Source organism: Oculina patagonica, chromosome 14 (assembly GCF_052425735.1).
Source record: "Oculina patagonica isolate OP01 chromosome 14, crgOcupat, whole genome shotgun sequence".
Classification (NCBI taxonomy): domain Eukaryota; kingdom Metazoa; phylum Cnidaria; class Anthozoa; order Scleractinia; family Oculinidae; genus Oculina; species Oculina patagonica.
The window spans coordinates 23618831-23632946 of record NC_135771.1 but is presented as its reverse complement, the minus strand read 5'-3'; the positions used below and the strand labels follow the sequence as shown (position 1 = coordinate 23632946).

Genomic DNA, 14116 nt, shown 5'->3' with positions numbered 1-14116 from the left:
CTTGGATATTATTGTCCAGTCATTGACACAAATAACTCGGAAGAAAAAAGAAAAATCTCGTTTTTCCCAGTAGGAGATGGCCGTAAAATCTTCTGTACACGAATCTCCCCGCTATGTCACGAGGATTTCGCAGATTCTTGGTCCAAACTGTTCTGAAATTGTGGGTCCTTTATTGGGGGGAAGGGCGGGCCGGCTGTCCACGCCGAAGAATAATTTTCATTTATACAATAGTGGCAACTTAACCCAAAAAAACCATCATCTTTGAACATCTAACGGAAGACATGACCTTAATTTGCGGATAGAAATCAACCTACGACCATAAAGGTATCGATTTTTTTGAAAACGCGCGGAAACAACTTGAAAAAGTGAGCCTTATATTTTCAAGTTGCAATCCGTTTCCATCCGAGCCATCCGAGCCATGCTCTAATATTTTGGCTGCTCAAAAATCTGGCAAAATCCGTGACATAGTCCCTTTAATAAATTAGATTCATTTATAAGCGATTCACTGGCCTTATCCTTCTCAAGTGGAATATAAAGAACGGCTTTTCTTACCGTTGGCACGACTGTGATGAAGAACTGAGAGCCGTTAGTGTTTGGTCCAGCATTAGCCATGCTGACTGTGTATGGTCGATCGTGTCTTAAGTTTCGGTGAAACTCATCTTCAAATTCGCCGCCCCAGATAGATTCTCCCCCGGTACCATCCCCTGAAAAAGTGAAAAATTGCAACAACAACAAAAAGATGGAATAAGAACTAAATTACTGGACTGTGGAATGACTGCGGAATTGATGGACCTGTTCGCGGAATAGGACTACTGGACTATAGGAGAGTGAAATGACTGAAGAATGAATGTGAAATGAGTATAGAATAGGCCATTTCCGATATATTAAAATTCTAACTTGGCTCCGAGGCTTGGGGGAATAAAACAAAAGATATCACTTCGAGGTTCAGGAATGAATAAATCAATTCTTTTGTTTTATTCCCCCAAGCTTCGGAGCCAAGTAAGAATATTAATATATCAGAATTGGACTATTGGAATGAGAACTGGAGGCTTGGACTGTGGAGTGATTACAAAAGGACTATGGATTTACCGAGGAATCAATGTTAAATGATTCGAGAATGACTGGACTACTCTAAGGAATAACAACAAAACGACTGTGGAATGACTACAGAGTGACCACTTAAAAACTTCAGAATAACAGGAATGAGAACGGGGGACTGGACTGTGACTACAAAAGGACTGTGGAATGGCCACATGAAGGCTTTCGTTCCCTATGAGAACTAGAGACGAACTAACGTCCACGTATAGAATGCGCTGATAAATTGCATGAGACAAAAAATGTTAAAAAATAGTTATGATTAAAATTAAAATTGTAGATACGATTTATGATAGTGACTCGCCACTTAAAAACTATTGTAAAAATGAAATCCTTAAGAATATTGCAGCGCTAAAATTTGGACGAGACCCCAATTTTCGCGCGCCCGTAATGTGAAAAAAGGCTTTCCGTGGAGGCTAGAGCTTAACAACACCCGTGATTCATGGCGGAACTTAAAAACAATCTGTTACCTTCTGGATCTCCAGTCTGTATCATAAACTGATGAATAACACGATGGAATATATTTGTGTTGTAATAACCATTCTCGCTGTGAGTTGCGAAGTTTTCCACAGTCTTAGGACACCTGAAATGAAAGAACTTAATTAGAACTTTGTGCTATTCACAAGGATTTATAAGGACTCTGCCTTAACTGAAGTGCAAAACAAACAAGTTAACTTACTCTTTGGAGAATAATTTAAACGTTATGTCACCCATTGTAGTATGTAGAGTTGCCTCATTGGGAAGTTTCTTTGTTCCTTCTGAGCCCTAAATCATAACGCAGAAAAGGTCAATCAGTCTTCACCATAACTTTCTACTGAGGGTTTAAGGGTATTTTTTGTGAACCGTGATTTGACCAATATCTTTCTGGCGTGATTTGTGAAATGACTGCTTTTTACGCGCAAAGCAGTGGAAATCCATCTTGAAATCAAGATCGCAGTTCGCGGAAAACTAAAATCTTTAACTTTCTTAGACAACTGTAATTTTACGTACATCAACAGGCGTGGATTTCACTGGCTTTACCAGTTTTACGTAAAAAGATATGGTTTGCGGAACAAGTTGAACCACATTCAACTTTTTCCGTAAACGCGTGTGGATTTCACGTACGTTAACGTGCGTAAATAAAATAAAGAAAAGACCTGAACAGCTTGCATCAACGGAAAAAGTTGAACGTGCTGCAGACGCGTTTACGCACGTAAAGGCCGTTAAATTTATGCCCGTTAACGTCCGTGAAATAACGCGCCAGTGGAAATTTACCTTTACGTGAAAGAATGTTAACTACGCAAAACTAGCAAAAGGTGAAATGACCTTTATATTTTTCGTGACACGTGACTTGGAAAATGACCACATACCTGAGTTGCTGCAAGTATCTCTTCCCTGGTGGGTTTCTCATTAAACACATCACGATCGCTTTCGCCACTGAAAGTTTAAAAGAAAAAAAAAACTTTGTTTAATACTGAGGTGTTATGCACCACTAAATAATAATTCCTTTTGCTTTCCAAGAAATGTTAAGTTAAAAAGTCTGCATACGAGCCTAGTGGCCCTCAGTCCAGAGCTTCTGTCGGTTTCAATAGCGGATGGGATGCTAGTCTATCGCAGGGTTACACCCCAGCATTAAATTCACCGGTACCCATTTATACACCTAGGTGGAGAGAGGCACTACGAAACAATGAAAGTAAAGCGCCTGTCCCAATTGAAAAACGCAATGCCTCGGCCAGGGCTCGAACACGGACCGCTCGATCCGGAGTCCAGCGAGAAAACATTAGGCCACCGCACCTCCCTCCAAGGAAAGTACGAGGATCATTAAAATTATTTTCAAGGCTGACATATTCAAGACGTCAAGATTTTAGGGCGGGATAACAGGTTTGTTTTAGCTATTTTATGATAACTTTGCACGCTGCATCACTGAACTGGTTTGTAAGAAAGTTTGGCCATTTCGTACCCACCAAATTGTTTGTTTTCTAAATAACTCTTTTTGGAAATAAGATAATATAATAAGTTAATCTAATAACCTCTCTAAGATGCCTGATATCTCCAGAACACCTTTACTAGCCTTTTGTGAAAATATTTCAGAATATGCACAATGGCCTGTATTTGGCCTTAGAAATATTTAAAGGATGTTTAGCATTGGCCATTAGCTGTTCCTTCCGGAGAATTATCAAACAAAATGGCTGAACAAAATTCCTTTCGAACACTGAATCTAATGTAATCGAACACAGAACGTTTTAGTGGATTCGATTAACAAACTGATCTAACATAGTCGAACTGAATCGTTCGATTTCGTTCGATGATGTTCGGAAATCACGATAGAGTACAACCAAATATATCTCTTACAATCAGCTCGATTACGTCTGATAACTTATGCACGTACATAAAGCGAATACAAAACAATCTATGTACTTGATGTACTTAAGAACAGGTAATTTAAATCCTTTAATGTTCGATTGGATATGCGCCTGGGTTCTTCGAAGCTCGCAGTTTTCCTTGAACTATGCTCTCGAGAATCTAGAAGCATCTTTAAACAGATATTAAAGTATAATAAAAATTGAGGACTTCTTATGCGTTTCTGCTATATTGAGTTTTGTTTCCCTACTTGCTTATTATTCTAGTGGAAAAATCCAACACAGGTAACAATAACAAGCAGAAATTAAACTAGAGGTCGTTCCCATTCATAAATGCAAAGAGTGCAAGTTAGCTGAATGGGAAGTTAACAGCAAACAAAGGAAATAAAAATTCGTAATTAACTTAGCAGGCGTTTAAAGGTGAGTACGACGAAAAACGCAGCAAAATAATTTACTTTATTTTATGTCTTATTTCAACCAGTTTTGCGAGAATGTATTGCAAATCTTTCAGCTTCTTTTTTGTCTGCAATTTAGCAGCTTTTTGTGTTTCTTCTTGTTATTCAGCGTCCCTTTTACAAGTGAAGCGTATCTACTGTCTAATTGACAAGACCCCTCCCACCCCCACCCCCACCACATGACCACAGAAAACCATTCTGACTTGTTTTAAAAACCTGATATGCCAGTTGAACCTGACAAGCCAGAAAAAATATAAATAGTCTCAACCCCTACAGTGCTTGTTTTCTGTTATGCTGTGTTTTCATGATGCTATTGTTCAGCAAGAGGGTGTAACAGATTCTTTAATTAATTTAATACAGCATGAAATTACTTCCTACGCAAGCTTTGTGGGATACGGTTGAAGCCCAAACAGCTTCTGTGGAAGAGTCTAGCGTGTTAAAGAAATGTATCATAAACTTCTGAGATGTATTAGTCACAAAATCATCTACAAATAAAGTGTGTATGTTTCACCATAAAACTAAATCAAAGAAGGGAATACGCAAAACTGGTACTGCGTTATATACTACCGAAACAAGATCAAAAGTGTTGTACGATTCCCAAATGTTCGAATGATCGAAGTTAGCAGTTTTCTTTGAGCTTCCATCTCAACTTTGCTTGAGAAACTCCAAGCTTCTGGAAACAGATAATCTGCATATTTCCGTGTTCAAAGGGAAGTTGTTACTACGTAGAAGATTCTTTAATTAAACTTCACGTGTCAACAATAGCCTCGAACGCCAAGCCTCCGAGACTTTTTCCTTTTAGGTGGGTGCCCAAGAGCGACTACGGAAGTCTGTTATTATTGTCGAACCATCTTGGGTGGGGTGACATCACGCGGCTAGTCAAACTGTGATTGGTTCGCTGCTAATGCCACGTCAAGTAAGGAAAAATATACAAGGAACCGACAGAAGAACAAGCGAGACATACGAAGGTGAAAAGGAAAGGTTCAACATGTTTAAAATTATACAAAAGTTTAAAAGTTTCAAGGTCTCGAGTGTGTTCTCTAGACAAATACATGCTTCAAAGAGATTCTTTAAGGACAAACTGCCTAGCTTTCAAGGCTACCCATTGGAAAAGGAAGGCTTGACGAGCGATATCAAACGATTCAAAGGACCTATATACGATATAGGAGGCATGGATGGTCAAGAAGTTATCTCTGTCCTTTCTGGTATCGTAAACGACGAAGAACAGTTTACGATGAATAAGACCTTCTATCTGCTGATCCAGGGCAATCTGGAAGACGACTTGGAAGAACTCTTCAGAGTTCAAGCAAGGCCTACAGAACACCAACCTGGCAATGCTGTTGTGTTTGTACGCCCCAGAGGAAAGAAGACGTTTAAAAGCGGGTCAGCTAAATCATACGAAGAGCTGAATGGTGCGTTGAAAGCACACTACGGGACCAACACAAAGAAATTCGCAAAGCATCTTAAACAACTCTTTAAAAACAATGCAAAGATCGATGACATTCCTCAAGCCACCTATGAAGCCTACATTATCTTGCTGTTTGAGATAGCTCGACGCTTGGTTGAGACAGAAAACCCAAGCGACAAGAAAGAGGCGTTCGATATTCTTCCTATCGCAAACGCAATCGACGGGTCGTTAGAACTGCTAGAGCTTGGTGCATGTACTTTCGAGGACGTGTTTTGTCCCGGAGGAAAATTTCACTGCTTCACAGGAACACCGGAGCAAAGGGAAAAAGCGATTAAAAATATCAATGCGGCCAGGTTTGGCACCACCGAGCAAGAAACAGTGACAGAGGGAGATTTCTACAAAAAGCTTGTGCAATTGTATTGCTGCAACGAGCGACTAGCAAAGGAGCTTTCTGAAGAAAAACAAGTAGAAGAACAAATGAAGGCTTTGGTGGTGACACCTGTCTTCCTCCCTGTTCTTTTCCAGCCGTCATACTTAGAAGATTACTCAGCGTATGACTATTTGCTGAAAAAATAAGGTTTGTACCAGGCAAGACCTCACGATTGAGACAAACAAACTTATAACAGTTACAAATTCTTCTTCTTTTTTTTACTCTGAACTTGACTCTGAAAAAGACTTCCGCACAGGTTGTCGAATCGTTAGTCACCCACAAAATTTCTTTTCAGAACGCCTCTCACCCGTATACGAACAACATATTCTTTTACTAAACAGGACTCTAATAATCGATTTTTCTACGTATCTTTTCGCTTGAACTGGCTTCCACTGGTTTAAAAAAACGAGAATACAAACTTCAAAGCTCAAGGAAAGCTTCTAACTAGTAGTAGTACACCTTAGTTTGAAAGTTGATATTATTTGCATCCGTGTGAATCTAAGTGTGAAAGTTCATGTGTTTGAAAGGAATCTATCCGGCATATCAAAGCAAATTCTGTTTCAAGAAGGAAAAATCTTTTCGTAATTAATGGCGTGTTTTAGCTTACTTGCCTAGACTTGTCCTATTGTTTTTAAGTCATGGGTAAAAGTTTGACTTCCTCCGACTAGTTTACAATAGGAGTTATTTTTTCGGATTCGTGACGACTCCGCGATGTTCGCATATTCGTTTGGCCATTTACACACAAGTGGACGAATCCGAAATAAATACGTCCCTGTTTTGTTGCGCCGGACTCCAGAGTTTTTGAATCCGAAATCTTAAGTGAAAACTTTGTATTAGAACAATGTTAGTCCGCAATGTTTTGTAGTGTTAACAGGTCTTCAAATCAATCCAGGCATTTTTCGCCTGTTTTGCACCGTTCCAGCATGAATATGCCAGGATATACATTCTCGATGTGTGTAAACGGTTGGGTATATCAGAAAAGCCTTTTATTAAATCCAAATACACTAAGTACTAAGAAATTGAAAAGCGTTCATCAAGCGATTAGACTGACTGTGAGAAACTTAACATTTGTAGGCAAATCTTTTTTACTGTCGGAGTGTTTTTTTTTATCAATTTTGAGAATTTATAGTATTTTAGAGAAGAAGGTCAACGAATTTGTACGTGTAATTAGTTTGTGTGATGATTTACATATCAATATAACCGGTGTGATTGCGTGTAGAGTAAACTTACTTAGAACAAGTACGTTCGTCATAGCTAAAAGAGCTACAGAAACATTGATTTCTGCTACAATGGAACATTTTAATTAAGGTTTACTTTGTTTCCGAGTGTTTTTTTTATCAATTTTAAGGTCAACGAATTTGTTCGTGTAAATAGTTTGTGTGATGATTAACATAATATAACCAGTGTGATTGCGTGTAGAGTAAACTTACTTAGAATAAGTACATTCCCTTATACCTAAAAGAAGTACAGAAACATTGGTTTCTGCTACAAATGAACAATGGAACATTTTAATTAAGGTTTACTTTGTTAATTAAGGTTAACTTTGTTTCCGAGTGTTTTTATCAATTTTAAGAGTTCATAGTGTTATAGAGAAGAAGGTCAACGAGTTTGTTCGTGTAAATAGCTTGTGTGATGATCAACATACCGTATTTATTCGATTAAGCGCCCAACCTCGAATAAGCGCCCACCTCGAATAAGGCCCACCCTGAAGGTAGGAAAAGTTAATAAGCGCCCAGCCTCAAATAAGCGCCCACCTCGAATAAGGCCCACCCTGAAGGTAGGAAAAGTTAATAAGCGCCCAGCCTCAAATAAGCGCCCACCTCGAATAAGGCCCACCCTGAAGGTAGGAAAAGTTAATAAGCGCCCAACCTCAAATAAGCGCCCACCTCGAATAAGGCCCACCCTGAAGGTAGGAAAAGTTAATAAGCGCCCAGCCTCGAATAAGCGCCCACCTCGAATAAGGCCCACCCTGAAGGTAGGAAAAGTTAATAAGCGCCCAACCTCAAATAAGCGCCCACCTCGAATAAGGCCCACCCTGAAGGTAGGAAAAGTTAATAAGCGCCCAACCTCAAATAAGCGCCCACCTCGAATAAGGCCCACCCTGAAGGTAGGAAAAGTTAATAAGCGCCCAGCCTCAAATAAGCGCCCACCTCGAATAAGGCCCACCCTGAAGGTAGGAAAAGTTAATAAGCGCCCAACCTCAAATAAGCGCCCACCTCGAATAAGGCCCACCCTGAAGGTAGGAAAAGTTAATAAGCGCCCAGCCTCAAATAAGCGCCCACCTCGAATAAGGCCCACCCTGAAGGTAGGAAAAGTTAATAAGCCCAGCCTCAAATAAGCGCCCACCTCGAATAAGGCCCACCCTGAAGGTAGGAAAAGTTAATAAGCGCCCAGCCTCAAATAAGCGCCCACCTCGAATAAGGCCCACCCTGAAGGTAGGAAAAGTTAATAAGCGCCCAGCCTCAAATAAGCGCCCACCTCGAATAAGGCCCACCCTGAAGGTAGGAAAAGTTAATAAGCGCCCAACCTCGAATAAGCGCCCACCTCGAATAAGGACCACCCTGTAGGTAGGAAAAGTTAATACGCGCCTACCCCTACCCCCTAAAAAATTGACGTGCACGACAGGAGTGAAATTGACAGAGTACTACCGAGAGACTACCCCGAAGACCAAGCTTTCTCAATAATTTACTAAAGAAAAAAAAAAGCTCAAGGTCCAAAAATTTAATAAGCGCCCAGGGCGCTTAAACGAGTAAATACGGTAATATAACCGGTGTGATTGCGTGTAGAGTAAACTTACTTAGAATAAGTACGTTCGCCATATTACCTAAAAGAACTTACAAACGAACAATGGAACATTTTAATTAAGGTTTACTTAGTTACAGGAAATATTTACTCAATCTTATTGAATAGTTTTGCTTCTTTTGTTTTTGCAAGAAATAAATACAGGGTCACAACCAATTTTCGACGCATTATGTGCAGCCAATGTGTTTGGTACATAATCTATTTACTGAGTGAATAATATACTTTGGACTCGAATCGCCATCTATGTAGTTGTTACTCTAAATTCAGTCAAAGCGAGATTTTGAGATTTTTGGGCATCCCGGATATCTTCACCAGCAACCCACAGAAAACATGTATTTACAAGGGTTTCAGATCGCCTAAAATAGTGAAGTAATTTCGTTTTGCTAGTGTAGTACGATGTGACAGACCTGTCACTTGCCATCTGACAAAGGATATCTCTAAACAGTTTTAAAAGCTCTTAATGTGGGATTTTGTATTTAGAGTGCAACAGTCCATTGAGCATTTTATTATGTAATGATTACGAAATGCTGTTATGGTTCTTTTATATTTCAATTTTTATATCTTGACTAGAAAGCTTTGGTTTCCTGCTGATTCGTATTTTCATCTCTCATTGTAAACTTAAGTGTTCGTTGTGACGAGGGTCACAGGTTTGTTAGCTATATATCTGCTATTTTGTGTAACCCTCTTAAATAAAAAAAAAAGTTAAATAAAAGTTACTTACTATGAGTTTAATTTTCTTTTGTTATTGTGAAACTTGGGCGGGTTTAAAGGAATCTACTTACAAAGCATTTTCGGTTTCAAAATACAAGGGATGGCTATGGCATTTGTTTCCCCTTAAACCTGTTTTCCATAAACAATACAATATGAAAACCTTTCCCTTTAGTGATGTCTAGCTGACAATTTTAATTCAAGTTTAAAAATTGTATGCGCTGCGCGTTGGCCGAGAATGCATGTAAAGTCGCTACTGAAAGAGACAATACAATTCTTGGTTGCTGAGCAGAATAACATCAATTAGGACTTCCTGTTTTTTTCCTGTTGCTTCATTCAATTTTCCGCTTTTTATTTTTAAATCAAAAGATAGCGTGACGACTCACGACTGCTCCGACAGGTTTTGACGTTATTATGGCGCGAACAGTTGCTTAGCAACTTTAAGACGAAAACTGCGGGCTCAATCCGGTCTCGGAAACTAGAAGTCGTCATCAACTGGTAGTAACATGTATTCCCCACCACCTCGATATACAAACTGATCGAACATAATCGAGCTAAATTGATCAATTTCGTTTGATTCTGTACGGAAATAGAGCATATCCCTTGCAATTAGCACAATCATGTCCGAGAATAACTGATGCATGTACAGGAAGCGAATACAAAACAATCTACAGAACTGACAGGAAATTATTTACTTTGTTCGATTGCCAAACATAATCGAACTTAATCAAAACTGACATGGACTATTGATGATGTTTGATTGAGTTCGATTGGATATAGTCCCGGATTCCTCAAAGCTCGTAGTTTTCTTTGAGCTACGGTCTTGAGAATTTTGAAACTTCTCGAAACAGATAACGTGCAATTACAATTGAGGACTTAAAAATAACGGTAGCCAACTTGCCAAAGACTAGCAAAACTTCTTGTCGGTTTTTGCCACTACGTTTTGTATTCGTACTACGCAATTTTGTTAGTGAAAAATCGACAACTGTTAACAGTACCAGGCAGAAATTAAGTTAGAGGTTCCCATTTGGTAATGCAAAGAGGACATAAAAGCTGAACGGGAAGTTAACGGCAAACAAAGGAAAAAAAATCATAATCAACCTAGCCTGCGTGGCAGGCGTTCAAAGGGAAGGGAGCCCGGAAAAGCAGCAAAATAATAAACTTTATTTAATGTCTTAACGCCAACAGTTCTGTGATAACGTATTTGCCAATCTTTCATCTTTTTTTGCAATTTATCAGCCTTGTTATTTTTCTCCTTGTTATTCGGCGTCCCTATTATAAGTGAAGCGTATCTACTGTCTACTTAACAAGTTCCGTCCCACCTCCCCACTGCCCACCACCTGACTAGTTACTGAAAGACTAGTTTGACTCGTTAAACCTGACATGCCAGTATCTACAAAGCAAGTAGTTAGAAATAGTCAAGCCCTGCAGGGCATGTTTTCAGTTATGCTGTGTCACGTGATGTTATTGTTCAGCAACAAAAATATGATCCACGAGGCTCAGAAAACATCAGCGTGTTCTGAGAGAAATAGAAGGCAACTAAAGTTTTCGTTTTATGAAAGTGTTTTAGGAACACCGGCTGGTTTAGAGTATGTTTCAGAAAAATCATCCGCCATTTCGGTTGATTTACATTTGAATGACAGTTTCTTTGAGATCTCGACTCTGATTGGCCGCGGTTATAATTTATTCACCGGTTCAAGATGGCTAAGAACTAAGACATCGTTGCTGAGTCTCACGTATGGTTTGATGAATACCACTACCGTGATTCCCTGCAGGCGCGCGCTATATAGAGGGAATCGGGTATTGGCGCGCTGCAAGTTGGAAAAGTCCTTCGAACGCCATATACCAAGACCGCGCGTCGAAGGACTTTGAGAAAGTCTAAATGACGTTGTTTCTTGTGAATACGCATTGGAAGAACTATTATTTTTACTTGCTAGCTACCCGTTTGATTGTTTCCGAACCCGGTAGACCGCGAATCCAAAGACACGCGTTGACAGCGCCAAAATCAACTTGATTCTGCGGGAACAACGAAGCTTTTCCTTTCGTTTACGTTTACTTTTGTCCTTAAAACATTCTCACCCGAACCTTTTTTGAGTGAGTTTACGCGAACAGTTACTGGCTCAAACGCTGCTTGTGCTACGTCGAAGAAACGATACAAAGAACCGAAAGAAACACGCGAGAGATATACGGAAGTGAAAAGCGTAGGGTCCAAGATGGCTAAGAACTACAGCGATAACGTGTTTGATTGTCAAGTGGATGCTTGAAAAGAATTCTTTCAGGAACAACTTCCTTGCGGTGTATTTAGACTAATCCCATATGAAAACAGGCCGCCTAATATGAAACGATTCAAAGGACCAATTTATGATATAACAGGCTTCGATGCTCGACAAGTTCTCGCAGTTCTCTCGGGCATTGTCAACAACAAATGTCCGTTTCAGTGGGTGCCAAATAAGAACTTCTACCTGTTGATCCAAAGCAGCAATCCGCAATGCAACCAAGGCGACTTAGTAGAACTCTTCAAACTTCAAGAAAGGCCTACAAAACACCAACCGGGTAATGGTATTGTGTTTCTGCGCCCCCAGAGGAATGACTCATTTCAAGTCAGCTAAAACATTCGAAGAGCTGAATGGTGCTCTAAAGGCTAACTACGCGTCGGGGTTCTTTCTGTTACAACAAACCTCGCAATGCATATTAAACAACTCTTTAAAAACAATATACAGTTTATTCCTCAAGCCACGTTTGAAGCCTACATGATCTTGCTGTTTGAGATAGCTAGACGCTTGGTTACGGTAGACAATCCATGCAACCTGAAAATGGCGTATGACAATCTGCCGATCGGAAGTGCAATCGCAAGGTTGGTGAAATTGCTAGTGTGGGGCAGCTGCCGATTTGAGGACGTGTTTTTTCCAGAACGGCGTATAAATAACACCCACTTTGCCATCACCAGACAAGAAATAGCAACAAAAGAACATCATTTGGAAGAACTTCGAGAATTGTTTTGCTTTGTAAAGCCACCGACAAAGATGCCCTTTGCTATAGCACAAGAAGAACTAGAAAGACAATTCAAGAATTTTATGAAAGGTAATAATCAGATCCTACCTCTGTCTGTTGCAGAATATACTACAGCTTTTGACCATTGTATAAATGATTTATGTACTTCATTTAACCAAATGTTATGAATACCGACGGTTCGATGCCTCACTTTTCACTGAATCGAGGACTGACGAAAAGAAACATTTAGTGTTTTAATGTTTGTATTTTCTTCATGTTCTACTGACAATGACGTTGCACTTTTCTGCGAGTAAAAGCCAATTCTTAACATATTCAAAGGGTAAGAAATTTAATACACGAGGGTAACAATCAATTTCTACGCGCATCTCCCAGCGAAAAGTGGCTTCCACTCGGTTTTAAATAACAAAACAAACTTTAAAGAGATTGGCACTGACAGCTTGTTAGTAGCAGGCCATAAAACTGGTACGTCAATTAATTATGAAACTAAGGAATGTACTTACAAAGCACTTTCCTTTTTCAAAATACAAGGGGAAAATCTCTTTATGCTAACATGTCTTTCAGCTAACTTGCCCAGACTTGATCTCGGGGTCATCGGATATAATAGCAATAAAAAAAGTAAAAATAACACCACAAAGGGGTAAAAGTATTTACATTCGGCGAAACTGAACTATAAGTGACAGTGACAGAGAATGTAAATAGTTTCCTATTGGTATGAAGGCACGTGAGCTGATAGAGCGTATAATTGACTCTACTGTTATAACGTATACATTGTATATAAGGGCTAATGGTTGTAATGTATTCATCTCAGCTCTCCAACTTTTCAATTGTTATTTTTTGCATACCACTGTTTTCTTTGTAGTTTAACCCCCTAAAGGTTGGTGCGCCTGAATTTGGTTGGGGAGTACGATCCCATTTTTTGTTATTTTTCCCGACTGGGTTTTTGTTTTTGCAAAAATTTAACACAGGGTCACGTCCAACTATGGTCTACTTAACAAATAGATTTCATTTTGCCGTGCGTCTGTTCAGTAATAGATCACAGATGACGTCAAAATGTGGTATGAACAGGGAAGTGGCCCACGAGGCGCTAGCCGAGTGGGTCACTGATGTTCATACCACATTTTGACGTCTTCTGTGATCTATTACTGAACAGACGCACGGCAAAATGAAATCTATTTGTTTTATATAATAACACAAGACTTCAGCACACTTCTGTGTGAGCAATGCTGCCGTACCGATGAGCTAAGTTGTTTTGATTTCACTATTAAGTTTTCGTTAACACGAAGCATTGTTAATCCGATTGAATAAACAGAAAAATGGTCAATTGAAAGTCAATGAAAAAACTAACCTTTATTCCGATTTGGAAAGTTGTTTAAATCTGTAAGCATTAACCGAAGCGTTCAACCGCAATTTGTTTGTTTTCCGTGGCGTCGTCCAACTGTACAACATCGGTCAAACTTTCATACAGATTTCGGATAATTTCTCGAATAATTCACTGTCTTCTTCAAGCTTGTTTCGCCCAGTTAAATGCTTCGAAAGGTGAACGATGCTTGGCGTATTGTTTCTCACTGAAGATTTGTAATTAAGCTGAACTTTTTTGCTTTGTTGTGGCCCCGCAAGTTTGAAAAACTTTGCCGACAACTATGATTTGGACTATGAACTCTGATCACGCGCGCGAGTCACACCACCGCGTGACGTCATCCATGTGTCTGTACTCTGATAGATCATAAGTAAGAACCAATCAAAATGCGCGTAGAATTCAGGTTATTATATAAACTCTTATAGACCATAGAAATAACGTCAGAAATGTTGGCTCGTGGTTCCACTTGAGTTTTGAACATTTTCTGACGTCATTTCTATGGTCTATAAG

The 14116-nt window shown here is 39.5% G+C and overlaps 1 protein-coding gene across 1 annotated transcript in view; it reads right to left on the bottom strand.

Moving 5' to 3' along the window:
* Positions 1-14116, bottom strand: part of LOC144637917 (peptidylprolyl isomerase domain and WD repeat-containing protein 1-like) — a 30620-nt gene that overhangs the window by 1192 nt on the left and 15312 nt on the right. Inside the window, exons 15-18 of the mRNA XM_078497006.1 lie at positions 2445-2511; positions 1775-1860; positions 1566-1678; positions 553-704 (exon numbers count right to left, since the gene is read on the bottom strand). Of these exons, the coding sequence (XP_078353132.1) occupies positions 553-704; positions 1566-1678; positions 1775-1860; positions 2445-2511 (418 nt within the window). The remainder of the gene's footprint in view (positions 1-552; positions 705-1565; positions 1679-1774; positions 1861-2444; positions 2512-14116) is intronic.